This window comes from Lasioglossum baleicum, chromosome 4 (genome assembly GCF_051020765.1).
Source record: "Lasioglossum baleicum chromosome 4, iyLasBale1, whole genome shotgun sequence".
In the NCBI taxonomy this organism is placed as follows: Eukaryota; Metazoa; Arthropoda; class Insecta; order Hymenoptera; family Halictidae; genus Lasioglossum; species Lasioglossum baleicum.
Genome location: NC_134932.1, coordinates 17,846,140 through 17,866,825, shown reverse-complemented (window position 1 = coordinate 17,866,825; position 20,686 = coordinate 17,846,140). Strand labels below are relative to the sequence as shown.

General features: G+C 34.8%; 2 protein-coding genes across 3 annotated transcripts; one reads left to right on the top strand and one right to left on the bottom strand.

The window, feature by feature from the left end:
- Positions 1–719: 719 nt before the first annotated feature.
- Positions 720–8,192, top strand: Y-f (yellow-f). Of its 2 annotated transcripts, XM_076421580.1 has the most exons (7): positions 720–994; positions 2,576–2,839; positions 3,637–3,842; positions 4,046–4,253; positions 4,345–4,680; positions 5,105–5,304; positions 8,068–8,192. In XM_076421580.1, the coding sequence occupies exons 2-6, from the start codon at positions 2,578–2,580 to the stop codon at positions 5,299–5,301; spliced, it is 1,209 nt and encodes a 402-aa protein (XP_076277695.1). In that variant the 5' UTR covers positions 720–994; positions 2,576–2,577; the 3' UTR covers positions 5,302–5,304; positions 8,068–8,192. The 2 variants fall into 2 exon arrangements, with proteins under 2 accessions (XP_076277695.1, XP_076277694.1); XM_076421579.1 differs by lacking the exon at positions 8,068–8,192 and having other exon boundaries at positions 721–994; positions 5,105–5,659.
- On the bottom strand, positions 5,720–20,497 carry LOC143207795 (uncharacterized). The gene is made up of 12 exons (XM_076421573.1): positions 20,177–20,497; positions 14,525–14,650; positions 12,707–12,799; positions 12,444–12,506; positions 9,590–9,913; positions 9,020–9,172; positions 8,464–8,628; positions 8,241–8,362; positions 8,048–8,131; positions 6,837–7,869; positions 6,529–6,617; positions 5,720–6,204 (listed from the first exon to the last, which is right to left on the bottom strand). The coding sequence occupies exons 1-12, from the start codon at positions 20,205–20,207 to the stop codon at positions 6,181–6,183; spliced, it is 2,307 nt and encodes a 768-aa protein (XP_076277688.1). The 5' UTR covers positions 20,208–20,497; the 3' UTR covers positions 5,720–6,180.
- Between the last annotated feature and the right edge of the window lie 189 nt (positions 20,498–20,686).

Genomic DNA, 20,686 nt, shown 5'->3' with positions numbered 1-20,686 from the left:
TTCCAATTGATGATGTTTATTACAATTATGAATCCCTGTAGTAAATCAGAATTCCAGTTACTGCGTACTGCTACGAGTGTAAACAGAACAGTCATGCATCGAATGTGTTATTGAATGCATTTCCGTCTACCGGATGGAATGGTTTAAACGTTAAAGTACCTGATGATGTTGATTTGTCGGTGGAGCTTTTTACGGAAACAGAACGCAACACTGGAACAACAATTAACGGAAATTGCGATGATCGTGTGTACAAAGTTTACATGATACTGTCACCTGAATGTGAATCCTACTGCGTTTAACATCTTCTTCGTGCGGTATATTCGAAAAATATTTTATTATTGTAATTAATACTTGTAATTACTTGTGTGCTTTACGATTTAAAGAAATCAATCATACCGATTGTATGTGATCATTCACTTTCGACAATATCTAATAGACATCTGTCAGATGTCAATTATAATTAAAATTCTTATTATTTCTCTTTACATAAATAGCTATGTTGTGCAAAATCATACATGACAAGAATCATTTATAAACTTCCACCTACTGAGGGAAAGATTAAATTGATAGATTACTTTATTTCTTGTTATTTCGTTTCAATCTCCATTGACAATAGCCTTAATGCGATTAATGTCTGAAAGTATGTAAATCATTTCTTGCTTTTGCTTCAGGACATGCATATAATTATAAACGTGTATTCATAATACGAAAAGAGAGACCGCAGCGGCCATTTTCAATTCACCGGTACGAACCGTGCCGGCAGAGAGACATTTCGAGGCTTCTCCGTATATAAAGTGCTATACGAGAGTGGACTATAGTGGCATTCTGTTGTGGACCGTACCAGCAGAAGGCCAATTCGTTCTTTGGGTGCAAGAGTGACGGACACAGTGTGTCCAGAGGACATTAACATTAGGTAGCCTCAGTTCTTCCTATCTCTTTGGTTGTTGCGCTGCTTGCTACGGATTGCAATCCACTGGTCAAGGTTTAAACACAGGTGAGGCATTGTGCAAAACTTTGATTTTGTAAAAAAGATATATATTTAATACTCGTTATATCACAGAATATTTTTATATGGAATTTTTTTAAATGTATCTTGCGATTTATCCAATCAAAATATTTACGAACACTCCAAACAAAGAAGCATGTGGCCTTTATACATTGCACAATATACACTCGTAACAACATTAGTAACACTTAATCATGATTTTCTCTTACTTCTCCACTTACGTAATTTTTAAAAAGGTTCTTGATTATTCCTTACGTTAATGAAATTATTATTAGTAACGCTATTTTCTGTCTAGACTCAAAAATTAATTTTTTTTGTTATACATATATCGAGTCATTGATATTTTCTTTTAATTTTAGTTTATACATATAAGGTCGTTAAGTATGAAACTTGACAAATGTCAAGAGGTTTGCGTTTTCTTTGTCAAGTTTTATACTTAACGACCGGATACTTCATGAAATATATTGCTTTGATTTTGTAGGATTGTTTTTATATATTGATTCCACAGTAATATGTCAACCAGATCACGTGCTATTTAATTTAGTTTAGTATTTCTTCTACAGCGTTTGAGGATTTATTATTGTGTTTACAGAATATAATGAACGGTTGTAAAAAAATCTGTTTATGATATTGTTTGAAGGATAAATATTTAAAACTGATTGAAAACGTGAACAAAAGATGGACAAGTATTTAGAAGTGTTCGCGTGACGAGTTAGCCATTTGTTATTGAATTCAACAAAACCGCGCACATCCTCGAGACGTCAGATCAAATCTTTGACAGGACATTATGTATAAAATGATAGTACGCTACCATTATAAAACAGAAGTGACAATGTTATTGTAGATCATACACGCGATTGCACGTTTCTCGTACATTTTGTTTCAATGCATCGTTGCTACGTAATTGTAATATAATATTTCTTGGAATCTATTTTACTAAAAAGAACAATTAATTTTAACAATTTCATAATTTATTGATACTCTCAAAATTTGTAACAAAACTAATTGTTTCATGGATGACATATTGTATAACAATAAAATAACAATAAAAATTATCAAGATTTTACTCTTACATGTTGAATTAAGTTGGAATAGGGTTAAATTATTTATGTATTAGAAAGTTAGAATTTCCCTGAATAAACGTTCAAGGTATCTAGGAAAAGCTAAACTTGAATATATGATTGGTTGTGAGTTTATGAATTATGCATGAAATCATCGGATCCAGTTTTTACATAAGAGTATTTCAATAGAAGCCATTGCAATATGCGATCTCTAGAATTGATAGCAGGTTTATGTGAAAGAAAGTGACCCTGACAGTATACCTAAATATTTGTTATTAATAATAACTTATTATTAATATTTGTTATTTGCCAACCCAATATATATATGTATATATATATATATATGTATATATATGTATAATATTATATAAATATATAATATCTTTTTTTACAAAAATAAAAATTAGAATAATTGGTATCGTATGACAAGTTTCTACATTGGATGTAATATTTTGAAAACGCCACAATGTAAACGGTAAATTCATTAATTTATTTATTGTTTTTACAGTCATGCGGTGTCTTCTCTTACTCGCCTCGCTGGCAATGGCAAGCTGCCATGACTTCGAAACGCTTTACACATGGAATACGGTAGATTTTAACTTTCCAAACGACAGTGTTAAAAATGAGTTGCTGTCTAAAGGGGAATATATCCCGGAAAATAATATGCCCCTTGGAATGCATGTGTGGGAAGACAAAATCTTCATTACTATACCGCGATGGAAGCAGGGTGTGGTGGCAAACTTAAATGTTTTCTCAAAGGATGACAAGTCACGTATGGAAATACAACATAATTATCTTCAGATTTATTCAGAGTACAAATTAATATGTAGCTCTCATTTGCCTCGTAAATTCAAATTTTTCAATCAGCATATATTCAAGATTCATCATTTATAACAGGCCCGGGCAGCTTCTTCCTCACTGTCGCTTCACGATTCCCACTACCAGTATGTACCGGTTCCCCCACTATCAACTATTTCGAGGCATACACCCCTAATCTCCCAACCTACACTCCACAGGAGTTTGGTGGAGACGACCTAGGAATAGGGAGAGAATCTGCCTTAAAAGAGGTGGAGATTATTTTGGAAAGTGGAGTGAATTGTAGTTGTTCACAAATAATCGATAAATTCACGAAAAATGGGCTACGAATTAATTTGTACACTTAATATACAGGGTGGCTGGTGGTACAACCGAAAAGGGGTGATTCTACATACAAAAATAAGCTGAAAATGTATAATAAAATTGTTTCATATCAGGCTTTCTTTTCGGGAAAATCGACTTTGAAAATCTGTCAAGTTCGCGTGCTTAGCATTTGTAAGAAGTAGAATAGATGGGTCGTGAACAGACGCTTCAGGAGATTCCGATTCAATAGCACGCCGCGATGTGTTCACTAATTCCTTCGAAAACAAAGGCTCACATGAAAATATTTTCTACATTTTCGACTTAATTTTTTAATGTAAAATCACCTTTGGTTTACCATAAGTTAACGATCACCCCATATAGAAAACAGCAATTGTAAGAATTAAAATAAGTATCAAAAGGAAAAATGTCTACCTTTGCTTCCTCTTCTAGAATCTCCAAAATTAACTCCGTACCCTAACTGGGAAGCGAATGATGTTAATACACCGGGTAGTATAGTCAGTGCTTTCCGTGTAAGGTCTGACGCTTGTGGTCGACTTTGGGGTGTCGATACTGGAATCGATGATATTCTTGGCTATAATACGTCTCGCATCGTGGATGGTCCACGACTTTTCGCGATCGATTTAAAAACAGACCAGGTAAGAAATTCGTTCGTTTAATCTATTCCTCTTAACTCCCTGCCGTTCAGTCAGACTCGAAGATCTATCAAGTATTAAAGTTACTCTGCTGTCTTATAAGTCGAAATAAAATTCTGAGATGTATGTATGAATATAATAAAATCATTCGTAAGTTGAATGATAGCTAACAAAGACTGGAAATAATATTCATTGTATGATTACAGATACTTCGGACTTATCCATTGAAGGACTCGGATCAAACGGCCAATTCTTTCTTCGCCGATTTAGTGGTGGACTCCGATGCAAATGATTGCGAGAACACCCACGTTTACATTTCCGACTTGGGTGGATATGGATTGGTAGTCTATAGTTGGGCTAAAAACGATTCCTGGCGCGTCTCACACAATTACTTCCATTTCGATCCTCTTCACGGTACGAATTCTTGGCCGTATCTCATGTCTGAATGTGTTAATCTTTGATAAATTCACAGTGAAAATGTGAGAGTTAATATTTATTTTTACAGGTAATTTTAATGTCAGCGGTTTCAATTTCCAATGGACGGACGGCGTGTTTGGATTGTCCTTGTCCCCGAAAGGAAGCGATGGACACAGAACTTTGTATTTCCATGCGATGTGCGGTATCACAGAATTTTCAGTACCCACAGAAGTTTTGCAAGACTACGAATCGAAGAAGTACGAAGACTATTACGCATTTAAAATTGAAGGTAATAAAGGCCCCAACACTCAAGGACCTTCCTCCGTGATCGATCAAAAGACTGGTATCAATTACCTCACTCAAGTCAGTAAAAACGGCGTCGCTTGCTGGGACACCAATGTAGCACTGAATCCAGACACACTTGGTAAGTACTAAATGGTTTTAAAATTCACGAAATTAATTGTTATTTCATCATCAGTTATTTTATTGTTAACAAGTGTATAGTTCTGCATAAAAATTGCAGATTTTCATACAATGTAGTATTGCTCAACTATTTTATTTTTCACTTCATCACTAGACGGTGGATCTTTCTGCAAAATAAAAATTTTCTGTATATATCAGATACGCTAATACTATTAACTTTAATTGAACATGTTCGATATTTATAGCATCCGTGAAAAAGGTTGCAGATTGATTTATGTTTAAGAGAAGTTACCATCTGTCGTAGAAAATTGCCTCTTCCGTGTAATTAATGTGTCTACGAACAATTATTATGCAACGACAAGTTCTAGGAAGTCTGCGAATAAATAGAATGTAACAATACCTCAATTTATGTTTATTGTTTCTAGTACACGTCGCTCAGGATAACACAACGTTGGTATTCCCTAACGATATATCTATCGATGAAGCTCAAAACAAATTATACGTGCTGTCCGATAATTTGCCGCAATTAGTGTTCTCGTATTTCGATACGAAGAAACGGAACTTCTACATAACAGCGGCGCCACTCGACAAATTAACAGCTTCGTGCAAAATGGGAAAGTAGATGGTATATACAACTATTTCGTCCACATTGTACAATTTACGTTTGAGATTATTGAACCTTATTTTTTAAATACTTACGCTGCTGTCAGCTGAAATTTTGATATGGTTTTATAGCTGATATGATATAGTTTTACTGATAGCTTTAATAGCAATTTTGAGAAGTATTAACTTGTCACAAGATGTAATTTTATTGAAAATTAGATTTTCTTCAGTAGTGTACTTGTAATACATTAATGTTAAATTGTTTATTCATACAGTATCGACACCGAGAGTCTCGAAATATTTAGATGATTATAAGATAATTGCTCCACTGAATATTCTTCATGATTGTATCAATAAAAACAATGAACGTATTAGGATCCCTTGCGTCTACATTTATTTGTACATGCTCATTATACAAAAGAACGTCTGGAACCAAAACACTGGATACGTGAAAGCCGCTTAAAATATTACTTGTACCACTAGAATTAACGTTAATTTAAAACATGTCACAGTTAAGCTTAATTCCCTTCATCTATGCGTCAAACTCAGTCACTTATTAGTTCAATTGTCGTTTTTCCCGTCGTACATTTAATTTTATTTACAAACATTTTTCACTAGCGTCTTTGACACGTGTACATCGAAATAACTTTTTCTTTCATCACGTATTTATTATTATCGGAGACTGGATTGCTTTGTAAAAAGGCACGGAAAAATGATTGAATTTGGTACAATCTGGATATATGACGCGTACTAGCATTTCAATGTTATGAGTATAATGTAAAGAAAAATTGTTTGTGTATGTTAATGAAATTTCATTTCGATGCATTGGTCCCGAGCACACGTCAGTCACGCCGGTATTATAAAAAATGCGATGAATTATTATACATACTCGACTTGATCACAGGATATTACAGGTTTTCGACTGAAAACAGAAAATAATTAATTAACAATCTGAAGATTTTGAGTATTTTACATATAATAGACCCACTGTTATTCGACAACAAAATTTAAATATGCATATGTATTCGATCACACTTGTTAAAAATTCATTATTAAATTCATTATTAAACGGTTATAAATATTGTATATATAATTTAAACTATAATCTTGAAAACTCTTTACATTTTATACGTTTCTATCATCTGCATTTATATCATAATTACATTGAAATCAACTTTGATCATTTAAATAAACGAGTAATAGAGGCTTTATTGCATGCACTAGACAAGAAATAATAATTTTGTACCTTTGATTTATGACTTGCATTACTTGCTATTTTAGTGCCATTCTCAATTGCTTGTTGTCTTTTAGCTTTGAATATCTTCGCCATTTTCCCTGGTAAACAGACAGAGTAATAATCATTCTTAACTGTGAATGACGCTTTTAATTAATAATTATAATTCAAGGAACTTATATCAATCTAGAATGTTTTAATCAAACAACGAGGACAAAATAAAATTTACAGATTATTATGTTTCATTCATATCAGTATACAATTCATACATATAGGATGTCGGATATAACTGGTGCGATTTTGATTACTATTTGCCTTACCAGTTCTCGGTGCAGGTGACTGCACAACGTCCGCGTCATCTTGGACATTGTCATTATTCAGTTTCTCTTCCTCCGTAATTTTCTCTTTGTCAGTTTGCTTATCGATTTCTATCGTTTCATCCGTGTCGTGTTTCGACCTTGTCGACCTAGAGCTTTCGCTTTTCGTCGAAGACTTCATCGAACGCGATTCGCGTTTTTGCGCAGACTCGTCGTCATTACCTGCTTCCGGTTCTTTATTTACAGCCATTTCCGCCACTGCATTCATTTCATTAGGCTCGTCTTCCTTTTCCATCGACGATATTCTCTCTATTGACGAGTTATCGCTGCTTCCAGATTTCAGCCTCGGTGGTTTCGGCGGCGGTGTAGAACCGGAAGTCATCATCTTCTCCGGGCTTCTCTCTTCCTTCTTTTTCTCCTTCGTTTCTGTTTCCAGATTTGTTGGCTCCTGATCGTGGCTCTCATTCCCTTGAATTGCACTATTTTCTTCACTCATTTGTTTCGTATTATCCGAATTGTTTTCTGTCGTTTCGTTGTTTGTTACGTTATTGTTTTCTTTGTTCTTCTGTTCATCATTCGTATCTTCAGGCGGTTTTGTTTCTTGGACATTGTTTTCACTATCTACTTTGGCTTCTGGTACGCTGTTATTATTTTCTGCTTCTTTGTTGTCATTCTCTGGTTTTAGTTCTTCCGTCGCAGTACTTTCACGATCTTCCGTTGCGACAGCTTTGGTCGTTTCCGTTTCCGATTCTTTCGGCGAATGTTCTGTAGGCTTCTCGGGATTGTCAGTTTTCTCGACATTATTCATTGAATCGGTATCATGGTTCGTAACGTTGTCTTGATTATTTTCTACATTCATCTGAACACTTTCTGATTTCGATTCTGGCACTACTGGAGCTGATGATTCTTCTGATGTATTCTTTTCCTCGTTGTGTATCTCTGTTATGTTTTCATTTGTCTTTTCATCGTGAACGTCGTTGTGTTGTCTAGATACCGGAACTTTCAAGGGCGGCAAAGTTCTCCTCTGCACAGATTCCTAAAATTATTGAAGCATACAAAATTTATAATTAAGTATTAAATTATATATTGAGCACTATAATATTTATTATATTAAATAGTATAATAAATTTATACGAATTGGATTTTTAATTCTAGAATAAATATAAACCACTAATGGGCAATTTAAGTATGCATCTAATCTGAATTTGAATTACCATTGTATCCTTTTCTTTAGGCGTCGGGTTAATGGGCGCCCGTCTACGGCCAACTAAAATTGTATGGCAGCCACCACACGCAACCTTAAATTTCAAAAATATGAATAAATTACCCGAAACTCGAGTCAGTACATGAACAATGTTCAGTTAATGAAGATTATGATATGTTCCGATAATAATAATGTATAATTACAGTTAAGACGATAAGATCTTTGTATCTTGGAGCGAAAGTTAGTTCGTGAACATTGTTCTCATTTTCCTCTAAGCCCAATTTTCCGTGTCTCCCATCACCGCAGGTAAACAATTTTCCAGAGTCTGTTACCGAAAATTAACGTTAGAAACAATGAAATACAAAATATTCAGCACCTACCGATAGGTAGGCAATAAATAACAGAAATACTTGAAGTTTGATATACCAGTAACAATGGCGGTGTGGCTTTCCCCGCAACCGATATGGGAAACAGTTTCATTTTGAAGCGCACCACGTGGAAGAAGCTTAGGCGTGTAAAGTTCCGTGACATTCGATCCCAGCCCCAGTTGACCACACGAATTACTTCCAGTACAATATAAATTTCCATTATCTATAAATGACGAAATAATATTTTGTACAATTATCACGTATTCATTAGAATATTCTTCATAGTTCGTACAATATTTCCAATTTACCATTTCCTTCGTAATACCAGTACCTAGCACAATGAGTGATCAAATTTATTAGTCTTATTGAAAAATTTTCAATTTATGCGAGTGGTTCTAACATTTCGATTAACTAAACTAATTACTAAACGATTAACTAAATCAATGAAGTATGTTAAAATTTGTTTTGACAATAAGAGTGTCGTCTTAATTTCTGTACTTATTTTTCTGTCGAATATTTGAAAATCGAGTACTGGAATTAATGTGACTAGAGAGAGTTTTAGTTAAGTAGCACGAACAAATGTGTGTGTGTCAAGAGTATCGCATGCTACTTACCAGCTAAGATAATAGTATGATGACCACCGCACGTTACATGCACAGCAGGACTAGGTAATTGCATTTGTTTCGGCACAATCTGCGTTGAAAATTTCACATCGATTCCTAATTTCCCGCTTTCTGACTCGCCGCAGACATAAACGAGACCGCTTTCTGGAAATATAATTCGATGTCTGGAAGTTCGAACACGACACATTTTAAACTATACAGTGAAACTAGACCAAGTTTTCCCAGTGATTACTTAATTAATGTACAAGATTTATTTCAAAATTCGAACAAATTATTATTAATAATGTGGTTTAAGGTAAGGCAATAATTGACTTTTTAATGGACGTATTTCCATTGTATTCAATACTGGTAGTTAGAGTGCAAATTTTCGAGCAGGCTTCAATTTCTATGAATTAAATTATAAAACTAGAATTATAAGAAAGAAATTTTTTGTTGCACTTTTGGACACATGGCTACACACTTTCATGCACGTATAAAATTCACAGTATAGTATTAGCTCAACCATTACTGTTGATAATGAAGTAAGATAAAAAGATAGATATAGCTCAAGCAGGAAATCACCTGTCAGAAAAGAAGAATGGTAATAGCCGGTGCTAATTTGTTTGACTGGTTCAGGTATGTGCACTTTCGTTGGTTTGTTCACCAAGCCGGAAACATCAGGCAATCCCAATTGGCCCTCGAGATTGCTGCCCCACGCAAAAACTCCGCCATCGCTAGTAAGAGCTAGGGAATGATGCGAACCAGCTGCAATTTGAACTATTGTTGGTCCAGCTAGGCCAGTATCGTACACTAGCACTGGAGAACTCGCGGAATCTCCTATTGCAGAAGTTCCTCGACCTAGTTGTCCTTCTTGATCACTACCGCAGGCAAAAATTTTCTGCGAACCTGAAATGTCGATATTTGCAATTGGATAACTATTCATCTATCACATATCGTATGATATCAGCTTTCTGCTTTGATTCCTCCTGATTGACTTCGATTGCCGTCTCATTGATTATGATATTGCTCCGCAATAATTACTCGACATCCTGTGAGATTTAGTATAAGTCTGTCGTTGTAAGAAAGGGAGCCAGAAGGAATATTTGAATTCCTTCTGACTCCCTTTCCGGGACTCTTGTGCAGCAACCTCCTCGTGGTGAGACCTGGGCAATCGGTATCACCCTCTATTTGTAAAAGCTTCTAGTATCTTACAAGTAGTGTATAATATCGACCTAATAGCTGCACACTTCGAGTTTGCTAGATCTTGTAAATTGATATATCTATGATTATTTCAAACTCTTATTCCCCTTCCATAACATTCTGCAATGTCACTTTCTCTCAGAACAGAATACATTATTCAAGCTGGTTCATTTGATTTTTGTCTTGACGCGAATAAGATTACTTCGAGCTACTATATTTTTGTTACTTCCCCCTTTCATTGCTCTATTTCTCAATTTTTGAAAATATTTTTTGGCAGTATTTCCTGTAGATATTGTAATGTTTTTATTGTTTCTAATGCAGTAGCTGCTCATTTGATCAAGTCGCCATAAATTGGGCTCAGCCGTTGGAGGGTTAATACTAAAAAGAATTTCATGGAAAAACTTTGAAGAGTCTTTATCGTCGTAAAAGTTGTTTTAAATTTTGAGAGGAATTCTAAAATTGAAAGAGCATTGAAGTGATTAACATTCGAAAATAAGGGTGTCACGAACACTGGTGTAGGTAATGCAGGGCGTCAGAAATGATAGATAGAAATCTTCAGAATGATAAATGTGTTTGCAGCATGCTTTGTTGCTTAAAACGTAACTGATGATTTTCCTTCCTGAAAAAGCTACTTTATCTAATTAAGCATCTTATCGAACGGCCTGTGAATGCAAGAACTTGCAACACGTATTTTTAATCAAGATAGTGGCTAAAGTAAATATACTATTTATTAGATAGTACCGAATTTTTTTACCAATTAAAGTAACTTGTGAAAAAAATATAGTACACAGGATAAATCAGATGTTAATTGGCAATAATTCGCATTAGTTAAGGTCACTAAAATAGTTTGTCAGTAACAAAATTAATTCACTGATAACAATAGTACACCTACTCTTTCCTAACGTGCTAACCAAGAATTATGAATCATGTAATGCTAGTTCGATTAGATGAAAATTTGTTAAAAAGGTCTAATAATTAACCGTTTACAAAATATCAATAATGTGCAAACCGTACATTGATATATTATACAAATATACAATACATTGACGAAATGAAAATATCGCAGGATTTTGTACTGTATTTTACTACAATTTTTCACTGTAGAACAATGGTTATTTGTAACTGTTCCGAAAATAGAAATTGATATCGTAGCTATCTTCAGTCCCCACTTACAACTGGAATGAATTACAGCTGAAACGCGTAGGGTTGAAATAAATTAGGAGCGGGTGAGTTAGGTATGAATATGTTACGACGACGGCTGGTTAGATTTGGGTTAAGGGGCTATACCTTTGAACGATTGAGACATAAGAGGCATTCAGCCATTGTGACAATCATTTCCCCAAAGCCATTTCTGCAAAAACCTGTTTCTAGCATCAGACATATTTCTGTGGTGTTTTTTAATTTTGCATTAAATTAGACAAAAAGAGCCAGTCCTAGCCGAAGTGAATTTTGACAAAACAATTTTTGAAAAGATAACAGCTATTTGAACTCGAATATATTGGATAATTGCAAACATACGTGTACAATTTTTTAAAGATTTATATTTTCATATTTTTTAAAGAAAATCCACGCAGTTTTTATCTCACATGAATTCATTGTGCTTGTAAAATGTTAGGGGATGATTATGGAAAATGGTGGCGACTATGTAATTGATTAATAAAACTGTTATGTTAAAATGCTTGTTGTCAAATAAAAGAGGAGAATTGTACAGATTTATACCGTTTTTGAAAAAACCGAATATACCATTTTTGAAAAATCGGTTCTTCATTTGACAAAAATATTTAGCCTCTTAAAAGCTAATTAGATTTATGATAACAAAATTAACTGATTTGAAACGTGAAACCATACCACATCCACCATATTTCCCAAACCTTCCCCTTACATATTACCATTTCTTTCTCGATGCGGATTTGCTTCTACAGAATAAAATATTCCGTTCACGAGGAACAGTGATCGTGGATTTGAAGAAGCTATTGAATCGAAGCATTAGCTTTCATGAAGTCACTAGCGGAAATTCTATGTATACATTGTATCATCTTACATACATATTATGAGAGTAAAGAAAAGTTTATCAGAATACTGTAGAGAAATGGTTTGAGGAATATTGTAAAATTGAAAAGTGAACGACTGGTGTATAGTAGAATATGCAACATGCAATGCCTTGCATATAATTGCATAAGATTACCGCATGCAACAAGACTGTTTGTGACATGCTTAGAATTAAAAGGTACCTTACCTGTACAAATCAAAGTGTGTGCTCGTCCACAGGCCACATGTGTCACTTTTTCTGGCTTCAGAACTGAAAATTTTTATAATGATCCATTAATAATAAATTGTTCATTTCATAATTTGAATAAATAATTTTAAGAAGCATTCAATCTGATTTGTGAACCGTACATTTAAAAAATCTGATTTGTTATCGTTAAGTTCAGGGTGTAACTAAAATTGTTGATCTGTAAAATGGTGGTTTAATGTTTTTATGATGGTGGAGATACGAACCTTTTACGCATGATGGTTTGCTAATGTGATTCTTATGACCGAGCCCCAGTTGGCCCCAATCATTGCTGCCAAAGACAAAAAGCCTGCCAGTTTCTGTATGAAAATAGAAAATTTATTATACGACAATTTATTTACGGTAAAACTAGGCCACTATTCTTAAGTTTCCATTTTTAAATACTGACATATTCGAACACCAAACATAGGAGCTACTTGTTTTTATCTTCTATAAATTTTTTGCGATAATTCAATACGATTAAAAATGAGTATAAAAGGCCTAGCTGTTCGAAAAAGCCTATTAAATCTGAAGCCTACAATTCATTTTAACTAACAATAAGATGATTTCCATCGACATATTTTTAAATCTGACGTCAGGGAAAGAGACTTTACTTTCTGAGGGAGTTTCTATAAAAATTCGTTCTCTCGAGCTATCCAATGAAACACTTAAGATAGCAAAAATAATAAATTATTTTATAGACTATATATTTTGCGGGAAAAAATTCACGTGTTCAGATAGCCCCGCGATTAACTGGAACTGTTGATAATTACAGTGTATCCGCTTGGGTCGTATAGGTATGTTACGTGCACGAGTATTGCGTGGTCATATCGATTTACTGGACAGTGGCTATCCCTCTAAAAGCACAGGTCGATTGTGACTTCTTCGTGTGGCATGCTACAGAAGCTGCAAACTGTATGACTTTCGACCTCCGCCATTTTGCACGGAAGCTAACGCATCAACGTTCAGTGTCGTAAAATATTTACACAGAAAATTGTACGGAATGCTTCACAGCAACTGTCTAAGATAAATCCTGAGTTGCTGATAATATTTGCTATTAATATTAAACAGTATTCTACTTCAATGTATACAATGATATAAGAAATGCAATTAAAAGGGTTAAGTCATTTGTTTAAATAAATGTTCCTTTCAAAAGTGTGTAGATAAACCATCTACGACTATTATTCCAACCGTTAATCTTTTATTATTAATAGCTGCGATTCATAATGTTCTTGGGGGCCATACATCGTGATACCGTCATGACGCAAGTAAACTATGACTGAAGTTGGCGTGCAAGAAGTTAAAGTGAGAGTGTAAACATTGTCAAGGGGTAAAAATAAGCCGGAAAAATGACGGGAAATTATTTTTAGCAAGTAATCATGGTTAGTGAAACTAGTTTGTTGTGTTCGATATAGAAATTAGGTGGAATGGAGTCAGTACCAAGATGGCGACGCGTCACTTTTCTATCACTGTGGAATCATGGTCATTCACGCATTCGCCTATTGATTTCCATTAAACTCAAGAATAGTCGTGCACAAATCAATAGGACAACGTGTAGAACATCTTACTCTACGAAATGTTACGCAGTCATGTGTGATTACATTTCATAAAAAATGACAATGTGTCACACTGTCTGGGAACATAAGTAATTTCTGACCTAGGGATAGCATTGAAGAAGACAGTTCGTAGGTACACGTCGGGACATAGATGCGAGAAATGACCGAACACGTAGTTGATGCTATAGCATCAATTGGATTGCAATCTTCGTTGAATTTTATCTGCGATGCAATTTTTTGCTTCTAACAAAATACAATTGTAATATTTTTCTTCAACAACTTGCTCCAACACTTGCGCATTAAGCGATCGCGATTAATTTTAACTACCATTTTATACATACACAGTGATATATTAAAACCGTTAAAAGGAGAGTGAAACAGAAAACATGTAATACAAATTTTCTTCAGAAATCCTACATGCAAGGATTAACTACATGCAATGTTTATATTTTGATCGCGATAACAAACTGAAAAAATTGTTTGACTTACGACAAATGACAGCGGAGTGCTCGTCCCCGCACGTGATGGAAACCACAGGATCCTTTCGTATAAAGAAGTGCGATGCAATGTTGTCTGCGAATCGACTGCGACCTATTGTAAATACTGCGCCCGAGTCTGCAAAATTAGATGTAGAATATTATCAAAAGTACCAACTAATATTTTCCACCTCAGTGGACTTCTTATCCTCATCAATAACGTGCGAATACAAACTTAAAATTGCCTGAATTAATTACAGTTACAATTATTTCTATTTTTAATTATTTTAATGGGTCCGAAGTGACCCAGTATTTTGAATTGCTTTTGATATTTTCACCTTTCACAAACAGCATGCCTGTGTTCTTATATCCTTCTGATGTTTTTCCTGTTTTATGTTTCACGTTAGCATTTTTCTCATAAATGCAAAAAATTCCGCAGTTTACTTATCAGGTTTCATAGAATCTCAATCCTTCGTTTCAACAGAATGTGAGGAGTAAAAAATTTAAAAAGTAAGGAATTAGTTCTAACGATAGAGAAAATACTATGAATAAAATATTCCCTATTTCCCTGTTCAAACAAAGGACTTTTCCGAAACAGCAGAAATTTATTCGAGTAACAATTGTAGCATCAACGGTAGCCTAACAAAATATGTATACTGCTTCATCTTACAATTAGTTAGGTATAAGTAGACTGCGGATCTTTATGCAAAATAAAAATATCCTGCACCGATTGTGAGAAGTAGTAGTTGAATAAAAATTAACTTTATCCCTTAATAGCCTTTTCACGTTAAAAACAACATAAGGACAACCTTAGATTTTTTATATTTTGCACTGTTTCATATTTCACCCAGTCAATTTCTTTATAAATGCATAAAAGCAAAATTGAGTAGATGAAATTCAAAATTGTTGGAAAATTTGACAAATTGAAGATGTCGATAGATGATTTCTCCTCTATTAAAATCATTAAGGGAAGAAATACTATTTAACTTAGTTTCTATTTCTTGCAATCGATTCAGACAATTTTTATTTTGCATACAGATCCGGAGTCTACTTATAACAGTGGCCTGTTATTTTTCTTTCAGGTTAGAATGATTATCGGCGAAGGCTCTAGGGTCGTTTCACCATTGCCAAATTTAAGTCGCGTGCATCTACCATCTCGCAGTTTACAATACCCCTTGACTATAGCCCAGACGCGCTAAATCTCCAATGATTTACTCAAGGAGGTTAACGCGATAGCGCGGTATCAGCGGGCGAATCGCTCCTTTCTTTCTCGTCTGGCACGAAATGCCGGTCGCGCGAAAATTATTTGCCGACGCGGAGCCGAGACAAATTTTCCCAACGTTCGAACCGCCCCCGTTACCTTCAGCTTCGTCAGCGCCCACGGACTGTAAACAGGAATCATAAAAACTTCATTCCATTTGAAATTCAAATATCACACGTTGGCCATCTAATCGGATCACAGATAAACAAAGCATTACTGTAATAACTCGAATCTAAAGGCACATTTAGCGAGTCGTATCTGAAAAGCGAACTGTTACGTGCGCGGGATCAACGAAATCTGGCCTTTGTTGTTTCTTTCATAATCGAGATTAGTTTTCCAGGGAAATCGTTCGAAAGTTTCACAATTATAACCGTGAGATCAATAGATCGATTTATATCAATCGTTCACATTTAATAAAAAAAATTCTTCAAGGTCTTGATTTTATACTGAATTACATTCTTCATGGTTTTACCGGCTGTGCACTTAAAACGTCCCATGTAATTTATTTCATTTGGGCGGGTTTATGGCACGTGAAATTAAACTTTACGAGCAAACTACAAACAATCACGTATTATCATGTACAAAGGCGTGGTCGAGTCCAAAGAACTGCTTTGTAACCTGGCCTTTGTGAATACTTCAATGCCAAGGAAGTTCTGAGGAACGGTTGCATTTCATTTCTGCGAAGAATGTGAAATTAACTTCATTTCCGCGTTGGAACTTCTAATTTCAATTGGTGCACCAAGAGTTTCATTATTTTTACCAAAGTGTAGTTCGAACTGAGTTTGCATAACCCTTCCTGGCTGGTAATAGTAATCATTCCGAGTGAAAGAGGACAGAGATCTTTAAACGCGTCGGGGTGGAAAGATGAAATAACTGTATCACTGGCCCCAGAACAAGCAGCGGTGATTACAGTTTCTCATTTCGAAAGGTCAATGATGCAGCCGTAGGCGTAAATCCTTCGCAGAGCTTATGTTTATGTTCTACTTGTCAAAAGTTCAAACGTCATTCCTTTGCATAATTCATCGCGCATCCATCTTTCGCGTACGGCATGTCCCTTGGTTGCGTTGACTTTAATCGCCTATTACGGTTATCAGTCCAAGTTTCGAGATTTACCTCTGGGTGCATCCATTTTACGCCCACGACGCGAACTTTAAGAAATGGAACAAGCAACGCGTTGACTTCCGCATTGGAAGAAATCGCCAATGGTTATCAAAGACAAAATTTGCAGCTCACATATTTAGCCTTCTATAGCATTTAATTACAACCATTTATTTTTCAATGTCTACACACCTACATGTTTTATTAACACTAAACGTACCAAGCTATAAAAGTAACAGGCACACACGTTTGCCTTATAAAAATGACAAAATTTAATTTATTTAGACTTTGTTCGGTTGTTATTGTAATATGTGCTGTAATACAGATATTTGTTAAATTATTTCTTATGGAACCGTGTTTGCAATGTCAATAATTATAAAATAAAAAATCTAGAACCGGCCATTTGACCGGTCGTGGTAGATTTAGTGTTAACATTTGATTCACTTTTTGAGAAAAATGAGTTAGAACTGCTCACGGTCAGAAAAGTGACTTACGCCATTTTTAAACGAACAGTTTAAAATGGTTCCATCGTTTTAATTGGTCTCGCTTGACTCTTGATGTCCGCGAGGACGAAGCACAGAATTATGTATAGCATAAAGTAGAGACAATGATCGAATGTATTGCTTCGGATCCCCCCCTAATGTAGACCGTGCCCTTATTTTGAGACGTGACATGCAGAATGGTAAATTCACTATGCCGATATCATCGATGCGCTCATTTTCTACCAGTGGAACTGCGTTCGGTCGTTAACCCGAGTACACATCGTTTGTTATGTGTATAGTTACATGAAAACAGATTAAAATATGTACGACCAACGGCCCAATCGATTTAAATATTTTATTCACCATCGTGTAAATAATCTATGTATTATTGTCATTCTTTCTGCACCTGTAATGCAAAACCTATGACCACTCAGTAATATTACAATATTTATGGCGACGGTGTTCCACATATTGTTCGTGATCGACTTTGTAAAAATAAATAGATATTTATTATAATTCGTGTATTTAGGTATTCCAACATTACTTTGTCTTATTTTATGAAACCAAAGTTTTCATCCCTTTTGCAATTTCTGATTAATATGTATATAAGTCGTGTAAGAAACAATCATTGGGTTGGCAAGAAAGTAATTTCGATATTTTAAGGTGAAATAAAACCGAGTTTCTTTATTCAAACGATGAACTTTAATCAATAAAATATTTTCTTATTTATTCTTTTTTTACAAAAGATCATCGAACAAAAGGGAAATTAACTCATTCATTAAAGTTTATTGCCTGAATAAAAAAATTGGGCTCCATTTCACCTTAAAATACCGAAATTACTTTCTTGCCAACCCAAGTTTTATTTAGGGTATTTATTTAAAGATATTAATGGAAAGCTTTAAGGCGCGCGCGCGCGCTTTAAGTAATGTGAAAATCATTTCGTACGAAACGTTTTGTATATCCTACGTCACCGTTTTCCCTAGAAATAATTTGTTCAATTATTTTCACACAAATAGTCGCCATTTACGACATAACTGTGTCGAGGAACAATTTTCTGCGGACATGAGCCCACACGTCCGTAAAAGTAGCAAACGGGAAAGTGATAAGCAAATTCATTTCTGCCGACGCAACATTTATGCGTAATGACTACATTGCCGTTAGTTCATATACCTTATGTGAACGTTCAGTTTGCTAATCAATTATTTGTTAATTTCCGGAGAGCACAAAGATTGCATGCAACGAAATGAATCTATGAATATTAACTTGTTGCACGTAGGCAATCACTTTCGAGTATAATTGAAAACATTAATAATAATTTTTGTTGTCGCAAACATTTATTCCAAACATCGTACAATTGTACGTAATTTGTAATTTGTTAATTAACAAATGAAATTGATTCTTCCATAATTTTGTACATTTTCCTTAACAATTATCTAAATTCATTAATTCTGCAACTAAAAAATTATTGAAAATGCTATTTTTAAAATTGTTTCATTTTAAAATAGCACATTACTTAAATAATTTGCATGTTTAAAAATTCATGAATACAAGTTTGGTATAACGGAAAACGTAATAATTTGATTATCTCAAGATCACAATTAAAGAAATAATTCGTATTGGATTAGGTTTTCTATTATACCAAACTTGTATTCATGAATGGTTTAAACGTGTAAATTAACTGTCATAAACATGTTAGTATTTTAAGAAACTCCAGTAAGGAACGCAATAAGTATTCAACAGTCATTTGTAACATATAAAAATTGTAATTTTCAACGTGTTGACAACACTAACAATATTGTTAATACATTATGGCCATGCTGAGCAATTCTGAATATGCAAAGCACGGTAAAACGAAAACTTCAATGATATTCATGCATTAATTTTTCACTTGATAAACGTTCAGTAGGAATCTAATGGAGCCATTAACACGCACGCCAACGGCGTCACATATTTACCACGATCAACACACCGAATTAATTTTACGCATATCGTTATTCAACCCTTTGTGAACGGAGATGTTTTAAGGGGAATCACACTGGGAATTAATAGTAATAATTCTCGCAAAAAAAGAAAACTGTGCACTAAGCTTTTGCTATTTAAATAATTAAATGGTTTGTAACTCCAGGAATTAGATTTATAGGCCCGATGTCGTCAATATGGCGACATTTCAACTGAAAGAATTAGTCATAATGTATAACGCTATATTTAAAAATGTTTTCTTTTCCAATATTTTGCAAAGAAGTTGTGGCATAGAAATGTTGCAAGAAGTAAATTGAATTTAACACTGCCAGATGTATATTATTAATACAGGATTGTAGTAATTACGTCATGAGCTTAAAAATCTTCTTTAAAATAACAGTTGCAAAAGAAAGTGTTATCATCCTGTTCCTAAGGAGTGATTTATGAATATTACTAAGAAATACTACATAATCTACTAAGAAATTTACAACTTCGAATTATAAACTGTAAAGAACTGCAAAATAGTCGTTGATAGATAATGTGATCGTATCTATGAAGACACCTCTCAGAACAAACAGTGACAGTGAACGTGTTGTTATTGAAGATAAATTTCTAGGTGATAACACTTTTATAAACCAATCTACAGGCCCGCAAGTTTGCATAAACAAACGGAGCCTATAGATGACTGTAATGCCGGCTCGCCGGTGCGGCGCGGCGTTACGTCCAACGGGAGGAATAGCGTCTGTTTTCGGCAACGTAAGAAAAGGAAAAGTTGTCAATGTTGAAGTAAGGTGCTGGTTGCGCAGAAAGTCGAAGCAAGTGCATTTAATCGAGTGCACAGAGTGCGTGTTCGTAGAAGGTTTACCAGGTATCGTTTCTAGGTCCGACAAGCCCATGCTTACACGTTGCGCCGCGAAACTTGCAGCCGACTAACTACCGGTCAGGCATGGCTATCCTGGTGGCAACTTAAACTGAACGTTGCCAGGCAACTGGAAATCAATTTCCAATGGCAACCACACTGAACGCGTGTTTCAACGATAAGAATGGGAGCGATCGTTCGCCGCTAGTGTGTCTCGCGTGAAAATTAAAAACAATGCATCGTTGTCTGTGCGTTCCGTCGCGTGCCGCTACTTCCTGGTGTCATCCAATATTCAACGTAACGCTGCATATGCATAGTGCGTTGTCTATCGAACGAAAATAGAAATGCCAACATTCCTCGTTCTACTAATTGATGCCGCAGCCGTGATTGTTAAACTTGAACATTGTAAATAGAACTGGAATTCCTGTAAAGACTTTAATTTACATTTTCAGTGATGCGTTTTGTCGAATAATTTGTATGATTCAAGTTTAAGCAGATTCTTTTAAATATGTCTGC